This window comes from Oratosquilla oratoria, chromosome 17 (assembly GCF_046742065.1).
Source record: "Oratosquilla oratoria isolate Oo_2021 chromosome 17, ASM4674206v1, whole genome shotgun sequence".
Classification (NCBI taxonomy): domain Eukaryota; kingdom Metazoa; phylum Arthropoda; class Malacostraca; order Stomatopoda; family Squillidae; genus Oratosquilla; species Oratosquilla oratoria.
Window position 1 is genome coordinate 25666882 of NC_134793.1, and position 23876 is coordinate 25690757.

The 23876-nt window shown below is 39.0% G+C and overlaps 1 protein-coding gene across 12 annotated transcripts in view; it reads right to left on the bottom strand.

Annotated features, from left to right (window-relative positions):
- LOC143034532 (long-chain fatty acid transport protein 4-like) overlaps positions 1-23876 on the bottom strand; it is a 106770-nt gene that overhangs the window by 37212 nt on the left and 45682 nt on the right. For 3 of the 12 annotated variants that reach the window (XM_076200716.1, XM_076200717.1, XM_076200709.1), the window contains exons 3-8: positions 18259-18409; positions 16147-16272; positions 15637-15748; positions 15107-15187; positions 11633-11780; positions 4016-4220 (exon numbers count right to left, since the gene is read on the bottom strand). In XM_076200716.1, coding sequence (XP_076056831.1) covers positions 4016-4220; positions 11633-11780; positions 15107-15187; positions 15637-15748; positions 16147-16272; positions 18259-18409 — 823 coding nt within the window. Of the gene's footprint in view, positions 1-4015; positions 4221-7298; positions 7501-11632; positions 11781-15106; positions 15188-15636; positions 15749-16146; positions 16273-18258; positions 18410-19598; positions 20017-23876 lie in introns of those variants that run through there. The other 9 variants (XM_076200711.1, XM_076200712.1, XM_076200713.1 and 6 more) reach the window with 8 other exon arrangements.

Sequence of the window (23876 nt, forward strand, 5' to 3'; positions counted from 1 at the left end):
TGTTCACTTTCCACATTTTATTCCATTCACATATTCTGTTTGAATATGTTTGTAGCAATATGTAGTCTTCTTCATCATCTATTCCCCTGATAGATAAAGCATTTGATAAAGTTATAGACACATACTATCAAAAAAGATTATATACTAACATACATAACAACAAATGATCAACAAACTTCTCAGCTGGTAGTCAGAACAGAACAACCCAAAAACAATAATATATCTGGACCAAAAGACTGGACAATGGACCTCCAAGGAGCTACACACTCACCTGCATTACCAACCTCTTAACAAAGATTGTAAAAAGACTATTGCAGTGATTTGGGCATATGGAAAGAATAGGTGAAGAAAAATAGCAAAACAGGTGTGAAAAGTACAAGTGGATAGAAGAAACTTGAGGGGATGGATGGGGTGAATGGGGCACTGGATGCAAAAGGAATGTCTGTTGAGCAAAGAAGACCATGATTGAATCAATCTGTTGCCCCCTGGTCTCTCTTGTAGAAGATCTGCAGATATAGAAGTGTAGAGTGGTCATGAATGAAGAAATGATGTGGCCTACAGGGATTTCTTCTTGTCAACTCTAATTTTCCATGTGGATAAGGGGAGAGGGGGATTACTATGTACTGAAGTGGTGGGGATTAACCAGCTTTGGCTGTCATGCCCTGCTATGAAGGCATGGTCTTTTTTGCATATTCTCTGACCCGAGCAGTGAGGAGAGGACAGGGATGACCCCTCATTCACAAAAACTGAGATGGGAGGGACAATAAACAGGTTTCTGTAAAGGTGCAGGATGGATGCAAAGTGGATGTATGCTTTCACTCAACTAACCCCTTTTACATGGGTGACAGGGTATTTTGGCATATACACATACATACTTGATGGCACAGTGGTAGCGTTAATGACCACTGCTACAGCGGTCCAAGTTCGAATCCCGCCCAGGGCTGAAATAATTTCAGTATCGTTGCGCTGCAAGTCATTACTCCAACTCTTGTGGGCGGGGAGTTGGGTGTGTGTGTGTGTAAGATCACAGCATTTCCCACAGATTGGTCATATATGAGCTCTGAGCTCTCTGAGCTATAACTACCATACTATGAGTGTTAACCTTTCCCCCAGTCACTTATACAATCATGACGGAAAACAAGTGATCCTGAGTACTGTGTTACCAGCATATTTTACACACTGTGTTTCTGCAGCCCATTTTTTTGGATACTATGTTTCCTGCTTCTGGTGGAAATATCAACTTGTTTAGAGTGACTGGGGTATTGACGGCTTGTTATAGTGCAACATTAATTGCACAGTTGAAGAATAGTGCTACTTTTGTACTATGATTATCCCTCTGTGACACTATTCCCTTTTGAAACTGTCCTGTACCACTTCTTGGAGTATACTTTCTTTTTGCATCTATCCCCTATGGTTGAGGGAGGAAAGAATTCTGCCACTGTGTTTCCCATGTGATTTGTAAAGGGTGACATGGTGGGAATGAGTGATGGGACTAAATATGTTCTTTGTAAAATTATCTTACAAGAAGTCAAGGCATAAGGGAGTCTGGGAGATTTCCAACTAGAGCCCTAAGGTTTAGGTCATTAAATGTGCTTGGTTGTGGTAAAGATAAGATCAAAATGGAAGAGATAGGCAGTATATTTGTAAAAAGGAAGATGGATGTATTAGCATTAAGTGAAACGAGGTTGAAAGGGAGGGGTGATTTTGAGTATGGAAGTATTTATCTAATTGTATAAACCTAATTGTAGTATACAGGAAAGGAGCAATATTCACTGGGTCCTGTCTCCTATTCTCTAATTTTCTAACATACCTTGACTCAAATTCACGTATGGTTCAAAAGATATATACATATAAATATATATATGTATGTATGTGTATATATATATATATATATATATATATATATATATATATTAGCAGAAATCTCACTTCACTGTGGGATATGTATGTGAAAAAACTACAGGAGAAATTCAAAGCGTATACGGTAAAATCTTTTGTATATTACACCTTCAAATTTCTAGCACTTATATGAAAAAAGTGAACACGAATTATAGACATTTTAAATGTGACAAAATATTAACAGATTTAGTTATGGGACAATTCCCCCCAGACTAATTTGGGAAGAGGCTAGAGACATGGGGAGTCTAGGTCAGGTCTCCTCTCCATGTAACCTTCCCTGCTATGAAGTGTGTTTATAAGCTGTTCTTTTTCTATATGTACAGTTTGTCTGAAGATGTAATATACAAAAGATCTTACTGCCTATGTTTTGAATTTTTTATGTGCTTTGTTGCATATATATATATATATATATATATATATATATATATATATATATATATATATATATATATATATAATGAATGATTTGAAATTTGCAACTTCACAGTATTCACAGTACCCAGCAATGGTCCTTAGGTCCTCTCAGATTCCTCTGAGAACAAAGCTTGGACTGTTGTCTGTGCTAGATCACTCTGGGTCAGTTTCTTGTGGCAATACCAAGGAAGAGGAGGAGGAGGACATGGCATATGAACAAAGTGGAGAGGAGAAGAGGAGAGGAAGAGAGGAAGGAAGGAGAGGAGAGGTGAAGAGGAAAGGAAAAGAGAGGAGAAGAGGAATAGTAGAGGAGAGGAGGGGAAGAGGAAAGGAGTGAAAGAGGAGAGAAGAAGAAAAGGAAGGAAAGAAGAAAAGGAGAAGAGGAAAAGGAGGAGAGGAGGAGAGAAGAGGAGAACAGTTGTTGTTTGTCAAGTCTCATGTGAAAATATTTTATAATGATAGAGCTCTTTGGCACAGTTCATAGAGTGAATGGTAGGCCTGGGGTTTTGAAAATGGGGATCAGGGAGACTATTCTTTCCAACATTCATCTTTCAAAATCACCACTAGAAGGTATCTATTTTTTATCCCTTCTTGTGTGTATAGGTTAGATTATTTAGCTCAATATAATAACTCAGCATGAAGCCAACAAGCCAGTAATAGCCACTGGATTGGACTTTGAAGCATTCACAATTGATGATCCCAATCCCCTTAAAGAACAAGAAGCAAATCAGTGATACAATGAAATCTGGAGCACTGATTAAATTGAGTCATTACAAAGAAAAGAGCTAGACTCTTTGATGGTATGGAAAAATAACTTGTCACATGGTGTAAAATCATGATTCTCCTGAGGCACTTAATACCAAAGACATGAAGCTTATTCAAGCCAGCATTCACTGTTTGCCTCACACACAATACCATATACTTTAGTTGACAGAAGTGAAAAACACCATGGATCATGCCATTTCTGTGAAGGACTTTTGACATGACCCACCACTGTTATGCACTGCACTACCATGGCATATGAAACCTCCCAAGACCTCAATAACCCCATCATATGTATGCACATACTAAACCAAAAGGGCTTGCAACTCCCACCTGAAACAAAGACCAAAGAGGCATGTTGCTGGCCACAGGGGGACACCTCAGCACAATCATAGCACTGGGGCACTGCTCAGCCTCCCTTGACCTTGCTGGGATGCCATGCATGGCACACGTATGGGTTCGTGACCCATAACAGCTGTGGATTGCCACAAACTCGTAAGGAGTCCATTAACCCTTTGAATGACCTTGTTTTTCTTTCACTGGGTGTACAACACACACTCCTCACCATTTAGAAAACAGTGGAGGGGCCAGTATAGTCACCAACAACCCAACCATATGGTAGGCAGTACTGGGTTACATGGTACCAATAGGGCAAATGCACCTCACCTACTGTACTATTTATAGAGTACTGGAATATATACATATATCCAGTTATCATATCATGCCAGTTGGTTAGCTTTTCTATCTAATAAGGAAAGCCAAAACCTACAGATACGCTTGGCTACCTCACTAAAAAAAAGGAAAAAAGAAAAAAAAAAAAAAAAAAAAAAAAATGAAGGAAAAAATTCATCAGCAGCACACAAAAAAGCCTTGGCAAGCATTAGCATTTGGCATCAGCTTCTAAATAAAAAAATCTCTATCCTGCCAGGGCCATGCTTACCGTGCAACGATACCTAACACAATCTATCATGTAGTTGTGAGCTGAGAATTTGTGCTTGAGCACAAGTGGGATTCCAACAAGCAGGGTTTGACCTGCACCTATCAGGATGCCATTCAGGTGATACAGAGGCACAGGGCAGTATATTATGTCTTCATCCTCCTGCATACCAAATATGCTAGAGCAAGCACTGGCCCCAAAGAAATATCTTCAAGGGAGGGGTGAGAAAATAAAATCTAAAATAAATAACTACAATCCATGAATTATGAAAATGGCCTTCTCTAACATCTTTTTTATATATCAGTTCTGAAAAAAAGAAAATTCTGGAAAGAAGAAATATAAGAAAAATGTGTTCTCTAAACCTGAAACAGATGATAGGAGTTGAATACTTTACACAAAAAATAAAATGTTACTGTAACAATTCCAAATCACTCTCTTCTTCAGTGTAATACCCTAACGATAAAAGCACTAACTTTTGCCAACAAGATACTAACCTGGTTCCTTACTGTAGGAATTAATCTACTCACAATATTTCTAATCCTACAACAGTGGTTCTCAAACTTTTATCGTAAATGACCCTATTTGGAACACTCCAATCCTTTGCGACCCAGAATAAAGTAAAGAGAAACAAAATGGACATTGATATATACCCTTTACTTTGAAAAAAAAAATAATAATAATAATAATAATAATGTGTACAGCTTTTCTTTAACAAAACTAAATTAACAGAATCCATGAACAGACATTACATAAGTAATGTGCAGTTAAAAGAAAAAAATGATTAGTCAAATATTTGAAATACTGTACTCTAAAAACTTGAGAATTTTCCGTGTCCCTGCGACCCATCAAAGTTGATCTCGCGACCTAACTTTGGGTCATGACCCATAGTTTGGGAACCACTGCCCTACAATCTTATTACCCACAAATACAATACATCAGGACATTTTCTGTCAAAAAGTTAAGTAACAATCCCACATTAACAAACTCTGGTACGAAAGCCTTAAAGCTCTTACTCTAACAACGGGCAGCCAGTCCTGCATGCCAGCTGGCACTGCTAATGCTAAAACAACAGCCAACCAAACAAACACCTCCATCTCTTCTGCACACCAGGTGTATCTGCCACACAAAAACAAGCTCTTTCTCCTATAATTCTCCAGAACTAGATACAATGTATGCACAAGACATCCCTTCCACAGTGTCACACAAGAGAACAACTTTAAACGAGAGCCTTGGGTCAACATATTTCTGTCTATACAGTGAGACCTCTCATTAACGGACGTTAATTAGCTGTGTTTGTGGTGTTTTCGCTGTGCTTTTGGTGCTGTTGTTTAGTGCGTGCAATCACTATGCCACCCAAAAACCGCTTCAAAACACCGAAAACACAGCGAAAACACTGCAAACACAGCTAATTAACGTCTGTTAATGAGAGGTCTCACTATATATGCAACAATATATTACGTGTACTATAAACGCACAACAGTGAACAACCCAAACCCAAAACCATCCACCCACAAAAGTCAAATGTAAACCCCTAGTAAAACAATCTTTCTATTACAGTAGAGTCTCTTTTTAGCACGAGAAATGACAATTCAAGCTGCAAAAAAGAGCTTGTCACTTACAAGATAAGATGCTGAGAGTTGGGCTTCTTTTAGGGGAAAGATAGTGAATCAATAAATGATACAACTAATAGTTAATTGTGACAGTAAATCACAACACATCAATGGTATGTTAAATAACCTCCTATGTTGAGAATTAAATTCTTCAAAAATATGTGGCACAATTTATGATGAGAGCTTTAGTGGATGATGAAGTTATCACCACAAATTTGGATAATCTAACAGCCATTAAAAACTAATAGGATAAGATCCAGTGGATTGAAATGACCGGGTTGTATCAATACGGATCATATATAATATATAATGTAGTAAGTACAGTGGAGGCAAGAAAACACAATAGGGAAATTGCAGGGCATGGTTTACCAGTAAGATGGAGTTGTTGTTGGGTAGCCCACAGTATCAGAGGGTTAAGACACAGAGGAAACCAATCCTTCTCCTGGGCTCTCGCCATAGGTCTTCCTCCCCAGATATGTTGTATTTACCTTATTGTAACATACAAGATAAGGGCCAAGCTTGTTGGGTCCTGTCTCTTTTTCCACATCAAACTTAGCCTTAAGTTTATGGTTTTAGATGGGCCCATTTCCTCTTTTCAGTTGCTGCACAAACTGATGCATCTATACAGATAAGTGTGCTTCCTGATATCCTTCAGGCATGAACATATATACTTTTTTTTATTCCTAACTTGTTCCCATGACTTCATGATCCCCTTCTGTCCTTAACTAAAAGATTTCAATCAGGCCTTGCAGTGGGTGTGCTTTGTCTTGCTGCATTACTTCTGACCCACTCAGGGGGTTCCCAGGGACAGGGATGGCCCTTCATCCACAAGGAGCAAGGGATATCTTAAAAGGGAAATAAATAGATGGATGTAGGTTGGGTCAAGCACAGGTCTATGCCTTGGCAGGCTACCTCTCTTGTGAGGAAAAAGACGCTTTTTGGTATGAATACAAGAACTACACCAAATCATAAAAGTTGAATAGAAAATTTGTGAACAGCTATCTATATTACTAAGAAATCCAGCTCTTGGGGCCTTTTGCGAGGGCACTGTCTTGTTGCATTTCCTCTGAGCCAAGTAGGATACCGGGGGATAAGGATGAAGAGTCTGAGATGGGAGGGATGTTGAATGCATTTTAAAGTGCAAGACGTGTGCATGTGTTTTGCCTCAGTCACCCCTCCCCCTTGTAAGGGGGAATGAATTAATGGTGAATGTGTATATGTGTACATATACACACATACATACATATGTGTGTATATATATATATATATATATATATATAAAAAATATACATATACAGTATATATATATGTATATACACACACACACAATACAAAAAAACAAAAAAAAAACAATGCAAGAATTTTAGGGCAAATTAGATATGGCAAGATACGGAGACAGGACACCAAGAGCATAGCTCCCCTTCTCGTAAGATACAAGTAGGTAAATACACACACACAAAAAATCATGTAAGAAAATTTTGCTAATGGTAGACTCTACCGTAATATATCATGGAATAGGACGAACATTTCTAAAGACTGAAAATGTAAAGAAACAGAAAAGACAAAAACTATCCTCACATAAGACAGCACTTGAGTACCCGTGTTCCCCAAATCAACTTCCCTGCTGTCACACATGATGCCACTCAAATAAAATTCTACCCATGCCCGCTCCTTACCGTGCACCCATACTTGATACAATCGCTCCAATAGCATGATGCTGAAAACTTTTTCCTAAGAACCACCGTCAAGCCTTCAAGGAGTGCCTGCCCAGACCCTAAGATGCTGGCTGCAAGATGGTATAGTGGCAAGGGGCAGTAGAGAGTATCCTCTGTGTTCAGAGCTATCATACTGGACCCAGCAAATACTGCCAAAATACACCTTGGGGCAAAGCAATGGTGGCTGTGTTTTAAATGTGTAATATGTGTCACAAGAAAGTACACTACACTGAATGTCAGTCCTATAGTAAATGTATTTTAACATGAGCCTTTGGGCATGGCTGGGTGGAACCACAGGGCTCCTCATTGTTGCTACATCACCCCATCACAAATGAGGAGTTTGCTACCTACCATGGTTGCGGATATGTTAATGACCTGACCTGCCAATCATATGCAGGTCAAGGACACCTCGGGTAGTAATGTCTCATTGGCTATTGCCAAATGAAATGGAAAATTTACTGTCATTGTCTCTCCCTCAAATCCCAAGTCATTCATAACACCAAACAGTCGTGTTATGAATATATATATATATATATTCCATAAACAGATAATGTACAGAATAACAGTGAGGCAGATCACCATGAGCAGGTCATTGCTAGATGTGTCAACAATAGGGATTTCCCAGGTCATGGCAAAGGGCTCAAGTTAGGTTACCTTTACTATAACGCAAACTGCAAACATCTGTACATCTGTTTACTTATCTATAAATGTACAAATACATGCACACATATATAGTCATACACATATGAACATTATATCAATGAACCAAAGGAAGGACATTTATAAATGAATTAGCTACATCAAATAAGCATATGTAAACACTACAGGTTATGAGTGTAAGTTAAGAAAAAAAAAAAAAGTCTAACAAGACGAATGATAAATGACATGTTTTTATTTTGCAAAAGTTTGCACATTCTAAGGGGGGTGGCCAAGTCAAAGCATACTCCTGCACCAAATTTTCATAGAAGGAAAACTTGAAAATGAGGCCAGTACAACAATACAGCAGCAACCAGATCACACTAACAGAAGGCAGGGTATCAGAAACTTCATATCATTTCAATAAGACATCTAGATAATATAAATGCATATACATGAACTAATGACACTGGGAGAGAGAAGAGAAGGGAAATACAATCACAATGTACACATATGTCAAGGGGAAACAGTTTACTAACAAAGCAGGCTAGGTGAAGATATCAGTATGAAGAGCCAGAGAACACAAGAAAGACACAAACCCTAAAATACTTGGCCCAAACTATTCTGCTATCAAAGACAGCAGAAGAGGTTGGTGAGTGAATTTATTAAAGCTTATTGGAGGAGGAAAATGAAAGTTAATGTATAATTGGGAATGGTAGAATCCAAGAGTGAAGGGCACAAAGCTAATATATGTTTGCTTGGGAAGAATTGAAACAATTACAGTTATAGATATTTGAGAACTAATATACATGGTGGAAGCCTGGAGACAGATTGTCCATAAATGAAAGAGGAGTATTTATTATTCTGTCAGCAATAACCAATGCTGTTGTTCTTTGGGGAAACACATCACCAAAGAAGTGGTCTCACAAAGGTGGCAGAAAGATTCAAGGAGGGTGGCAGAAAACAGGGACAGTAAAACTTAAAAGTGATTGGCATTCTTCTTTAAAAAAGTTAGTCTCCAAGTAGAGAAGAATGCTACATGATTGGTCCATTGGAGTGTCATTAAAGTCCATATGTAATAACAGTCTGTTCTCCATACAAAGGTGAAGATGGAGAAAAGGGAAAGCAGAGTAGCAAGAAGAAACAGTAAGTCAGTAGAACAATAAAAGGCATGATGAACCAAGCAACAGCTGTGCAAACGTAAGCCAAAAGGCTTTTTACCCCTAATAAAGGGGTGGGTCAAGTTAAAGCATACAACCATTCAAAACCCATTTTTTATCCCTCCTATCTTAGCACCTAATGGATGACAGGCTATCCCTGTCCCCCACCACACTTGGTCAAAGGTAATGCAGCAAGGCCTGACAGCTGGCGCTGGTTTACCTCAATTTACTCTCAATTTTCATCTCTTTCAATTCTCTTTGTATCTTCTTCTCCTATGAGCCAAGTAATCTCTCTAATCACAGTAATTTTTTCCTTAGCTCCCACTACCACAATGTCTATCTTCCTCTATATTCATAATTCCCCAAAATACTCTACCCACTTCCCCCTTACATTCTTCACTTCCTCTTTTCACTTCTTTCCAAAACATCAATTCATTCTTTTCAAAATTATCTGTCAAACACATACTTCACCTTACATCTGCTCCCCTCTTGGCCTCCCATAACTTGTGTTTTGCTTTTATCCTCTTTATTCTGTAATCCTCACACGTTTCTTCATTTATTCTTTTCAACAACTCTTTTCTGCCACTATTATCTCTTCATTCTACCTTTCACTGCTTCTCCTTCTACTCTTCCCTATCCTCCTCTTACCATATACCATCTCTACACACTTTTGCACCACTTTCTTCTTAATCCTCCCCTGTATTCCATACCACTTTCAGCTTTGATATTCTTTCTCATTTTCCTCCAATTTGCTCCCCTTTAGAACTTCTTTGCCACCCTGATAATTAAATCCATTTCCCTCTCCTCTGAACACATTTACATCCAGAATTCTTCCAATCCTCCTTTTGGGCACCACTATATTGCCTGTTAATGCCCTCTCAATTACCCTCCTACCAACTAACTTGACCTACATATACTTCTGTTTATCTTTCTTTTTAAACATCATGTTTATTATCGTCATTTCCCTTTCAATGCACATTTCTAACACTTCAATCCACTCACCTGCCCCATCATTTACCAACAGTGCCACTCCTTCCCTCCCATGCCCTATTGTCACTCTGGACACACAACCCACCACACTCCCAAACCCTAACTCACCCTTCCAGTTTCATTTCACTCAACATTGACACCTCCAGCTTTCTTCTCACATACTATAAATCTCTCCATTTTTGCTCTCATCTGTACCATATCTATGTACATTCAATTACCTAGTTACTAGGGTTATGGTTTGAATCCTTCCACTCCCTCTTATATCTCGACTTTTTGTAGGAGAAAAATACAGTGAAGGATCCCTAGTCCCCTCACTTCATCTCATTTAGTTATTATTCGGCAATGCGGTGGCAGCATTTTTTTTATCCCCCTCTACCTTGGGAAAATAATTGGGAGAAAGGAGTAGAATAAGCCAACACAAGGTGGTCTGGTCAAATCATGTGAATGGATGGGTGAAGATATCTTTGGAGGATACACGAATTGCTAGGAGAACAAGGGGTAGACCAAGAAGAAAGTAGGCGGACAGTGGTGAAAGAAACCATAAGAGCCCATGGTCAGAATATTGAACACATGAATATGTACACTGGTAAGAAACTTGGAGAAGAATACATAAATGATGGTGACTACCTGTTCCATAATAGAGGTACACTGGGGATAAACTGAAAGCATTGAGAAGGAAATGAGGTACGAATTTCACACAATTTAAGCAAGAAGAATTGAATGAGAAGAGTGCAATGGGCATGAAAAGGGCAAGGATATTCCTCTCCTATAATTAGCCACCCCACTTTATGGGTAATGGCTAACAGGCTGAGGGGTGGGATAATGATTATATCTCCGAAACCCTTAAAAATGAATTCTTTTGCAGTCTCACTTATCTTGCCTATACTCTTCCTTCATCCCATCAATGCTGTAGCTAGGTATGAAACTGAATTCTATTTATGAACTGTAGCTATTTCCCTGAGAAGCAAATAGAACGTATTTACCTAACTGTAATATATAGGAAAGAAGTTATAGTCATGGGGATCCTGTATCATTTTCCCCATCTATCTTAACCACACTTTTTTATGTAAACTTGGACATTGTATGAATAAATCTTTAAACCTTATTATCTGAAGATACACAATATAAGAAAAACCTTATTTACATATCAAGGGTAAGCAATAAATCATTTCTAGAAGCAAGTAAAACTCAAAGCTAAAAAAGTGATAGATAATACAAAAGCATAACTGTATCAAATTAAGGATAAAAAAAATGAGAAACTAATGTATAAGGAGATTATGTCACTTTCCTCTGAGGTATTACAAATTTGACTCATGGTATTAAATGATGGATGAATGAAACATGAAAACAATAGGCATACGATTAAGGTTCTAAACCAGTATTTGGTCTATAATCATCTACATGAATGTTAGAGAATCTACATACAAGCAATAGAAGCAAAACATATATACATTAGCCTGACCAAAACTCTTTCCTTAATACACCACACCAAGAACTTTCTTTCTATACCTGGAATGTTTGATGATTGCTGGTTTAGGAAGACCTGTGGTTCCTGAGGTATAAATGTACACCAACTTGTCAGCAAAGTTTAATTGTTCCATTTGGGATGGTGTCGTTGCTGGAGCATCTTGTATATCAGTATCAAGATCAATAGCACCTATAATTTAGAAAAAAAAAAAAAATGGTTGTATAGGCAAGGAAGAAAAATTAAATAAAATCAACAGTGGCATGCACACACATGCATGTGCAAAACTACTAAAGAGAGTAAGTACAGAGGAAGATTGTAAATCACTACAAGAAGACCTGGACAAAGTCTGGGAATGGAGTCAAAAGTGTGAAGTGAGTTTTAACATTAAGAAATGTAGTATAATGGAATTTGGAAAAAGAAAAAATAGAATATCGGGACAATATTAAATTGGTACAAAGGATGTTAAAAAAGTCAATTCGGAAAGGGACCTAGGGGTAACTATCACCAATGACATGGCACCAGACAAACATATCAACAAAATAGTTTAAGTGACTTTCAATTTATTAAGATCAATGAAAGTGGCCTTCGACTACATGGATTAAGAAATGGCAAAGTAAATATTAGTTACATAGATAAGGCCAAGATTGGAGTACACTGCAACACTATAGACACCAAATACTAAAAAGAACATAAAGAAATTAGAAAGAATTCAAAGAGCAACAACAAAGATGGCACCAACACTCTCCAAATTGACATATGAACAAAGATTGGACAAACTCGAACTACCAACCCTGGAACAAAGAAGAGAAAGAGGAGATCTACTAACCATCTACAGAATTATGAAAGGGATAGAAGTCCTTGATAGAGATAATTTACTACATACATACATATACCAAGGCTTTTTCCCCCTTACAAGGGAGGTAGCCAAAAAGGAAAAGGCATAAAATCATTCCCACCCATTCCATCCCTGAAAACACTCCACACCCCTCCACCCTCCCTCCCATCTTAGCACCTCCTGGATGACGGGTCATCCCTGCACCTTGTCCACTGCCCTGGGTCAGAAGCAGTGTTGCAAGACACAGCACATCCACAGCAAGGCCACTTCATTAACCCCTTCCATACGGTGCCGCACACGTAGGCGTCATGGGGAGCGAGTGTATTCGCGAGGCTGCCATATCGGCGTCTTGATTATATTTATTGTAGTCGCCCCTCCATAATGACATTCTTTCTAATTCTTTTGTAATCGCATTTTCTATGGTTATCAAAATTCACGGGTGAAGAGAGAACGATCGATATAAGCGGTGACTATATTTTATGATGCGAGTATTATTACGACACGTCGTACGGCTGGCATTGGCTGCTGCCACCGAGATCTAAGTCCATGACGCCTACGTGTGCGGCACCGTATGGAAGGGGTTAAATCGGCGACCCCCCTCTCCGTCCCCCCATGCATAAAAGGAGAAGACGGGGAGAAATCCCTTCGGGCTGCGTCAAATTTTGCTCACACATACTACCTCACCCCCCATCCCCCCACCCATTCCACCTCATGCATCACAACATCATCCATATACAACCATTCTCCATTCACACCCTGTCTTCTGTCCTCTCCCGTCCTTCCTCAACAGACATTTCCCTCTTCCTCAAAGCCCCCTTCACCCCATCCATCCACCTCATCCTAGGAAGTCCCTTCATGTTCACTCCCTCCACATCTGCCTTCCACACCTCTTTTACTAGTCTTTCTTCACTCATTCTTTCCATGTGTCCAAACCATCCTAATACTCTTTCATCAACCCTATCTCCCAGCTCCCTTTCCACCCCCATTCTCCTCCTCACCTCATTTCTCACTCTATCCAGCCTAACCCCCATCATACTTCTCAGACACCTCATCTCAAACACATTCAAACTCCTTCTCTCTTCTTCTCTTATGTTCCATGTTTCTGCCCCATACAGTGCTGTTGGCACAATCACTCCTTCATACAGTCTCCTCTTAGCATCCATTCCCAAATGTCTATTCCTCATTACACTCTTCAATCCACCAAGGCATTTACTCGCTTCTCTCAATCTACATTCTACCTCCACCTTCACTCCACCTTTTCCTGCCACATTTGCACCCAAGTATCTAAAACTATCCACTTCCTCCAGTTGCTCTCTCTTAATGCTCACTTCCAGTCTACTGTCACTTTCACCCCTTGTACATTTCATCACCTTACTTTTACCCACATTTATCTTTAGCTTTCTTCTATCACATACTCTCTCAAACTCTGTCACCAACTTCCTCAATCCCTCCTCTGATCCTGCCACAAGTGCAGTGTCATCAGCAAACAACAGCTGGCTCACCTCCCACTTTTCTCCATTTTCTTTAACCATCTCCAATCCCTGACCCACTACCCTTGCATTTACCTCTTGCACTACCCCATCCATGTATAAGTTGAACAGCCAGGGCGACATAATGCATCCTTGACAAAGTCCCACCTTTACCTTGAACCACTCACTCGCTCCATTTCTAATCCTGACACAAGCTCTACTACTCTCATAAAAACTCTTGACAGCTCCTAGAAGCTTTCCTCCTATCCCATATATCTGCATAACCTCCCACAGTGCCTTTCTGTCTACCCTAAACTGGGATAAAAGAAAAACAAGAGGACATGAAAAGAAACTTAAAAAGGATAGTTGTGGAAGAGATCTGAAAAAGAATAGCTTTCCACACAAAGTGACAGACATCTGGAACAAACTGAATAAGAAAACAGTGAGTACAAAAACTATACAAGAATTTAAGATCAAACTGGATGCTGAAAGATACAAAAACGGGTCACTACGAGCATAGCTCTCTTCCCGTTAAATACAACTAGGTAAATACAACTAGATGGGTGGTGAGATAAACACAGGGAACCGTTAGAGATTTATTCTAAAATTTTGTCCTTACCAGGACGAAGTCATAATAAATCCCTAATGGTTCCCTGTGTTTATCTCACCACCCATCCACTCATCTGTCTTACATACTTCAAATACAACTAGGTAAGTACACACACACAAATTTGGGAGTGTTGATTATAAACAACTTGTCACCTGAAAGACATATCAGCAGGATTGTGGGAGAGACATACGGATTACTGCAGAAGATCAAAGTGACATTTCACTATATGAATGAAGAGATGATGAAAAAACTCATTGAAACCCTGATCCATCCAAGACTGGAATATGTGTCCGTAGTATGGTCCCCACACAGAGCGAAGGACATAACCAAGATCAACAAAATACAAAATGCAACAAACAAACTGGTCCTCAGCCTGGCAGATAAACCATATGAGGAAAGACTAATAGCACTGGGTCTACCAACTTTGAAAGACCATAGGGAAAGAGGTGATATGATTACAGTCACTAAAGGGGATAGATTGCACTGACAGAAGAGATCTCCCGATTAAAGATTCTCTGAAAGGGATCAGACAGATTCTCACTCCTTCTAGATATTAAGACAGAACTCAACACCCAGATTTTCAATGCACTGCATTACACACCTTTAACTAAAATCTCTTCCCCTTTTTCTCCTGTGGCAAACTTTGGGATGTCCTCTAGTTCATCTTGAATGTCCACAATGGCTGAAACAAAGACATATCAACATGAAGAATTTTATTCATTAGTTACAACTCTTAACTGAAATATGAAAAATCTATAAAAATCAAACATTCAGAGAAAAATCTTTACAATGCTTTTTTTCTTAAAAAGGGAATGAAGAGGATGTGGAGGAGGAGGAAGAAGAACAATAGTAGGAGGAGGAATAGTAGGAGGAAGAGGAATAGTAGTAGTATTAGTGGAAGTAGTAGGAGGAGGAAGAGGAGGAGGAGATGAAGAAGAACAGGAGGAAGAAAGATATGATCTTTTTGTGTGCCCATCATTCTACTTCTCCTCTTGAAAAGGAAACCTGACTAGTCACCCTTTATGGTTATGAATTTCAATAGAACTATCAGAAAATATGAGATCTTGCACCAAACAGGTTGTCTAGAGTAATTCATGTTGCATTATTACAATTAATACAGTATTACCCTACCTTCTTGAAGTTCCTTTCCGAAGATTACCATCTTACAACTGGCGACCTTGATGCAATGTGTAAGAGGTTCAAGCCTAAGATTGCTGTTGATCAATGCTGGAACTGCACCTAACTAGGGAAAAATAACTTTGTATTTATGACAACTTAAATGAATAAAAAAAAAAAAAAAAAATTATAACTGGAGACAGAGATGAGACCCCATGAATCGGGTCTCTATCCAGTTTAATGCAATTAGGAAAAATACACAATTTACTGGATAATTACCAAAGAAACTTTGTAAAGTACCAAATCACCTTTTACATAGCATAACAGGTCACAAAAATACTATCACATATGAATATCTATCCATCAATCTATATACCAATAAGCTTCTTCCCTCTTGTAAGGGAGATAGCCAGACAAAGCCTGTACCCACCCCCAACCCATCCCACTCCTATCCATCACCCATTTCCCTTTTATCTTAGGTCCTTGTGGACAAATAATCATGCATGAAAAGAATGTACAACTTACCTTCGCTAAACCTAACCATGTACATACATATTCTACACGGTTTTCCATGAAGACTGCAACTGAATCTCCATTTTCAATACCTTTCTTGGAAAAATAGTTTGCAATTTTATTACTATATTCATCCACCTGCAAAAGAAGACATGAAATTAAGCTTTGTTTTCCTACCATATTATTTGTTGACCACTTAACTTCACAACACTAAATATGTATATTCACCACCAAGTCGCTTGTTTGCGAAAACGTCGTCATAACTCAAAAAACTGAATTTTTGAGTTATCTATACAGACATATTCATCTTCAAACACGGATTTTTTTGGTAACAGTGTCATATCTGTAGCTCAAAAATTGACCGCTAGGGAGTGCTAAATGTCCCAACAACATAACCTTACATGTTCCAACTTGTTCCAACAAATATTTTAGACTTAGTAAAGATTATGATTGTTTCAACTTCTATAAACTTTAGAGGCGTATTTGATGCTCCAAAAAATGTTCCACCTATGGTGTTTGAGGGCTTTTTATAATATTGAGAGCGTTTTGAAACTTTAAAATGCCTCTCCTGAAAAATTCGATATATTGAGTTATGACGACGTTTTCGCAAACAAGCGAAGTGTTGTACAGGATACAGTCTTGAACAACCCCACCTTCCAACACTACTTTATTATCCCATAGGTTATCTTGAACTTGTACACATTTTATGCACAACAACTTATGTTGGCAATCTATTTTCTTCTAAAGCTATCTTTAAACCCAACTGGGATCCTGACATATGTGTATAATTATCCTTATGCATGAAATCTGTGAAGAGTGTGGAAAGCATTAGTGTATGGAATGAGGTTCAGAGAAACACCAAAAATGAGATGAGTGGATGTGGTGAAAGAAACTTCAGATGTATATGGAAAGAAACTTTGGACTGTTATCTGTGCTGTATCAGCATGGGACTGTTCTTATTTCACGAGCTCGTAATAGTAATAGGGGAGCAGTGACCAACTATCATCTCTCCTTTGGTGAAAAGGTGAAGGAAATATAGCTGATATTGATACAGGCAGATCTTGGGCCAGTCCAAAGATGGAGTGTCAACCCCTCTGGGTTGTATCTCCATGTGGAGGAGTGTTTTTTGAAGGGTTCTGAAGACGAACGGCAGGGAGATTATTCTTTCTGACTCCCATCTTTAGCCATGGTTACATTAGTCGATGGAAGAGTTGCAATCGAACAACTCAGATGGGTTTTGTTCAAAGTTGTTGTTGTTATTGTTGCTGCTGTTGTCATGATGTGCACACCAACTGCACAAGTGAGGATAACAAGTTCACTAACTTTCGTGGTTATAAATATGCCATTACATCATCAAGAGGAAGCAAGATATAAATGAACAAAAGTGCCACATTTTTATCCCATACAACACAATAATAAAACAGCGCTGGGTAATGATTCATGGTTGCTTAATTCACCACTGATTTGCATACACTATACCACAAGAATGGGATTATTTCTTAACAGGTCTCTCCCTCCCTTGGCTTTGGGACCAATACACTCTACTGACCATCTTCAATTTGCTCTTAAAAATATTCATTCCATATGAAATAGAGGCAACACCAACATGTGGCAGGATAATGGTGCTATTAGCCAAACTGCAGTGATGGTGGTGGGTGGAGGAGGGGAGCCCAAAACATTCAGAGTCAGGGATGGGACCAGCGCATTAAGAGTTGAATACTATCTTGACGAGATGATAGTAACACCACAATGAATCTGTGTCGAAAATAGCTACCCACTACAAAGTATTCACCTGTCTGCTTCATAATTATTAAGATTAACTCAGTTCATCAGTAATTTGCCCAAAATACCAATGGTGATCACTGCCTAAATTTTGCAGTGTGAACAAGACATTACACCATGAGAGTGGTAGGGGTTATAAATCTGAGATTTATATCAACTTCATATTTCTTACTTCAGCTCCCAGTAGTAGAATTGTTTGATTTTTATATTCTGTAGTCACAGTAATTGTGATATTTTTGTTTTAACATGCAGATTTGAAACATGAATCTTCAGTGTCATTCTACATTGTACAGTAGTCTCTTTAAGTAGCTATACAACAAAAAAATGTACATATCATCTTACTTCTGCAAAGGTCCATTTCTGATCCTCAAAGTAGAATGCCACTTTACTGGGATGCTTGCGGACGACTTCCTGGAAGATGCCGGGGACACTAAGGTTGTTCTTCTTGGCATGGCGAATCTTTTTCAAAAGTTTCAGGTACCGGACAAGGGCCCTGGAATATACAAGAAACATAACACCTGAATTTAACACCTCATGAAAGATGCAGAGTCATTGGGGATAGTAAAGAAGAGATTTAAGGAGGGTTAGGAACGATACAAAGGAGTATTGGGATGGGATGGTCACAAGGAAAGAATGAGTGTAGAAAGATTAGTAAAACAGGTGTGGAAGGCAGAGGTGGATGGAGTGAACATGAGGGGGCGACTGAGGATGAGATGGATGGATGGGGTGAAGGGCATTGGGAAAGAGGGGGATGTATGCCGAGCAAGAAAGGGAAAAGGTACAAGATAGGGGTGAATGGAGAATGTATATAGATGATACCGTGATGAAAGGAAGGGAAGGGAGGGGGGATGGGTTAAGGAACAGTAATGTGTTCATGATATTTTAATGCATCCCAAAAGGATTTTTTCCCCGTATTCTATTTTTCTGCATGAGGGGATGGAGAGGGGGGGGGATTCACTGATTAAATGAAGCGACCTTGATGATGTGCTGTGTCTTGCTGCATTGCGTCAGACCCAGGGCAGCAGGCGGGATACAGGGATGACCTGTCATCCACGAGGAACTGAGATGAGAGGGAGGAAATGGAGATGGATGGGAGTGGAATGGGTGGGGATGGAATGGGTGAGAGTGAGTATATCACTTTTTACTTTGGCTATCTCCCTGGTATGAGAGAAAAAGCCTTGAAGTATACAGATACATAGGAACAAGACGGAAAACAAAAAATATATCGTGCTCATGGCATTCCCTTGGTTTCTAGTCCAACGTGCGAACTCGTACTAATGTGATTATATTTGATGAATATCGTCTCAGATAGATGGGGGAAATTTGGCTTGGAAGCCTTTATGCAGTGGGCAGTTTTGATGAGTAATGGTTAACACATAGAGCGCCGCTGTACACCAGATCATTCCATAACACCGAAACTTCGCCTTCAACGCACTAATAATAAGTTATAATATCTACAAATAAGCAAACAAATAAACATGTAATCACGCATGTAAAAAAGTCAGATTATTACGAAAGCGAATCTGCCTTCTGGGTTCAAACAAATTTCCCGATATCGGAATTAACCAACTATAATTATTTTCGGATCATGCTACTGAGAAAGTAGCATCTACCATGACCTGGATTGTGTACAACACACAATCATGAAACAAATATTTATTACGTATGAGGACGTGACTTACCTTAAGTCTCGAGGAAGTGTAGACAACTGTACACAGGCCCGTCTGATATTTTCGTACACGGAGGACCAACATGAATTTTTTATATCACTTTTTGTCTCGCCTAACCTCAAGCCTTCAAAAGAGCTATTTTCATTTTCAATTGAACGCTCTTCTAGCGCAATCGGAGCGACTGTTCCAGTCTCCATTTTGTCGATTTTCATTACGTAATTTTCAGTTTCAAAACTGCAACACGTATTGCATGGAAGCCGTCGTAACTCTTCCTGTGACCGTCAGGCAAGGAACACTGAAATTCTTGATGTCGTTATTGGCGAAATACGAGTGACTGTTCTAGTTCTTTATTAATTGATAGTTGTAATATTTTCAGGGAAAGGTATTACTGTAATGTGTTTTTGGGAATTACTTATGGGATGCTGTAAGGGTGTCAGTTCTGGTTGACACCATTCACCTAATTTTACGAGTGTTTTCCAGCGCACTTCATATTTTCTTTGTTTCCAAAGAAGCCAACGCTCCACAGAAAATGTATTACAACTTCATTCATTTCTTATTAAGCGTGAAGAGTAAGTAGCTGAAACTACCATCATCGAAGTCCAAGACAGCGACATATGTGCAGCTCAGTTTACGTACCCCCCTCCTGCCGCTACTCAACAAGCACGTGAATATTCAGTCTGATCTACACTAACTTGAACTTCATATTCACAGTTGATTCACCATGGTTTTGGATAACTTGCTGGACTGGACTCGTGATTGTTATTTACTACCCTCCCCAGTGGCGGATCCAGGATCAAAATTTGGGTATGGGGAGGGGCTAACCTGAGTTTTGTAAATATAGATGATGATTTGCGGGGGCTAACCTGAATTTTGTAAATATAGATGACGCTTTTAAACAGATGTACAGTATAGCACGAATACGGCGATTTTAAATATCTATTGAAATATGTTTTCATTTGATTTCATTCTTTCAAAATATTGGGCAAAAGTAATACTTAATCTTACTTTTTTTTAAGATCTACCCTCAATAATGTATTGAATATCGCTCCAATTATTCTCAATGAAGTATTTTAATGCTGGGAAAAAGTTTGCCATTGCATTACTGCTTTCTGCCACGTACCAGTGTACACGAGGCAGGTTTCTCGACCTCTGCAATGATTTTTTTTTTTTTTAGTTGGGGGGCTTCATCCCCATGGATCCGCCACCGACTCCCCCCCCCCCCCCGATGATTGTGCCTATGGATGGAACCATAGCGAGAAAAACATGAAATTTGCTGAGCATAAAGAGTGCCCAACACCTACATTGATGCAACAGGTTCTCAAACGTCACTGCACTGCGTTCTGCTTCTTTCAGTCATATATTGTCGACACCATTTAAATTTCAAATTCCAATTTTCTGGTCCTGACTGCAAAACATAAGGAGGGAAATTTAATTTTCCAAACTAGTTTCCTAATTCTAGTGTTAAATTATAACTGTCAACTGTTGCCAAAAAGTTCGAATAGGTGACGACGATACAGTCATGTCTACACCGGTTTCCCTCTCCGCCCTGTTAACAGCAAAACTATTTTATTTTGTTCTTTGGTTTAAGAATACAAAATTTAAAATTATGTTTAACATAATAATCTACTTTTACTTTCTGAAACTTTGCGCATGTGTATGACGATACGAGTTTTACAGAGGGACGAGATACTGGTAACGACGCCGCGTTTCAAAGACCCAAGGCTCAATGAGTTTACACTATGCGTGGGGATCCCATCAAACCAAACAACGGAGTTTATTTAGAATACCCAGTATATTTGTAAAGTTTCACCACATCTTACTAAATGCATACATTTCTATCAACAATAATAATCAACTTTGTCAGTTCTGCACCGATAAATAAAATTCTATATACAAATTTTGTGTGGATCCACCACAGTAAGCTTAGTAGAGATCTTGTGAAAGCATTCTAAAGTGATGTTATGGAACAGAACTTGTTATATATTTTAATCAAGCCACTAATCTGCCATTCGGAATCAACGGTAGTGAACTTGTGTAGTTGGTAAATATTTAACGATTCGTTAGTTTGCTGAAACGCCGAAGTTTCAAGGACATCTCAGACTACACAATCTTTCCCTGTGAACGCAATTTTTTAGAATTCGTTTACATTTTTCCTTTAATCTGGTGAATGTATTATTCCTCTATGTTCCAGGTTTTTTAATTATTACATTTCACCGAGCTGTACTTTCTCATTTCACCGTTTATTTGATCAACATCCAATCATTGACCGCTTGAAACGTGACTCAAGGACGTGGTGCTTTTTTTTTCCCTTGCGTCTTGTCGAGACAACAATGTAATTTAGTTTCTTGCTATGGAAGCGCTGTGCTCGCTGCACTGTCGTCGATCTATAAGTGCACACTAAGCATTTCTCGCTAGCATTCTACTCGCTTTTGCTACTTCGTTTGAGCACAAACAACGCCAGTTACGATTTTGTTTTTCAAATTTCCACGTGCCAAAATACTCTTGCGTCACATGATGAGAAGCTGAATGACGCACTAAGAGGTTAAACCTATAATACGAATGTTAGACACATTGTTGTGATGTTCTTACGGAAGTTTCGAATATTGCAACCGAACACGTTTCTACTCAAACGAAGTAGTAACGACAAGTAACACGTTAACCAAGGTCTAAATATACAGGTCAGACCGTGGGAATTCTTCTGCGCAGCTTCTGACGTCATTTGGCTGAGTCCATTTTCTCTTTGTGATACACTGAAGAAAACTGTGAAACGCCAAGGAAGACAGGAACTATAATATTTTATATTATATATATATATATATATATATATATATTATATATTCATATATATAGACAGGAACTATAATATTTTATATATATTTATATATATATTTTATATAATATTTGTCAGAATATAACTAATTGCGTGGAGCAGTGCGAGCGAAGGGAACGTCATTTTTGAACGACGGACCAGCTTCAACTGACAGCTATAGGACCCGCTCAAGATCTAAGAATATAAGGTCTAACCACTTCCGACCGAATTTCGAGGGAGTTGGCGCAGCGGGCCCGTGAACGTCACCTGGCTGCTCAAAGTGGGGTTAGCGGGTCCTATAGCTGTCAGTTGAAGCTGGTCCGTCGTTCAAAAATGACGTTGCCTTCGCTCGCACTGCTCCACGCAATTAGTTATATTCTGACAAATATTATATAAAAAATATATATAAATATATATAAAATATTATAGTTCCTGTCTATATATATGAATATATAATATATATGATATATAATATATAAAATATTATAGTTCCTGTCTTCCTTGGCGTTTCACAGTTTTCTTCAGTGTATCACAAAGAGAAAATGGACTCAGCCAAATGACGTCAGAAGCTGCGCAGAAGAATTCCAACGGTCTGACCTGTATATTTAGACCTTGCGCTAACCCCACTTTGAGCAGCCAGGTGACGTTCACGGGCCCGCTGCGCCAACTCCCTCGAAATTCGGTCGGAAGTGGTTAGACCTTATATTCTTAGATCTTGACGTTAACCTTAGTGGGAACCACACGAGGAGCAAAGATGGGAGGCGCTTTGAAAATTACTTTATATGAAGTGTGATTTGACCCAGCTATCCCCTCCATATAATATATATATATATATATATATATATATATATATATATATATATATTATATATATACACACACACTACTATTCCGTTGGCTATCAAGAATGCAATGCCATCACCGCTTTCACTATGCCTCCTCTCCAGTCTTGCGCAATTTCCTTCCATTCTCGCAGGTCTGGGGTTAATGTGGGCCACATCACTGGCTACTCCCCCGATATAGGTCTTCTCGGGGTGGGGCGTGGGGGAGTTAGGGACGGGAATGTCTACCTCTGACTTCCCTCCATCGCCATTTTTGGCGTTGCCGGTGCCCTGTCCACCTTACTCCTCTTCCACTTGCGACATTTTGCAACTGTTGTTTTGTCTGTTCTCTTATCTCCATATTGTTTTCGTCACCATTCCCCCGTTTCTAGGTCGTACACTGGGCCCAGATTTCTTCTAATGATGGTGTTTTCGAAGACTTAATTTTTCTCTACTTGTTATACAGCAGTATATCAATGTCATAATTATGTTCTCATTTTCATTCTCTTGACTCTTTAATTCTCATGATGGTGCAGAGGGCATGGTAGCATCTGTTTCTTTCTCCTATACTTTCGTTTATTTCACTGACCATCTCATTTATTTCCGTCACAAGGGTTCCTAAATATTTTAATTTGTCTTTGTTCCACATTTAGTCCCGAC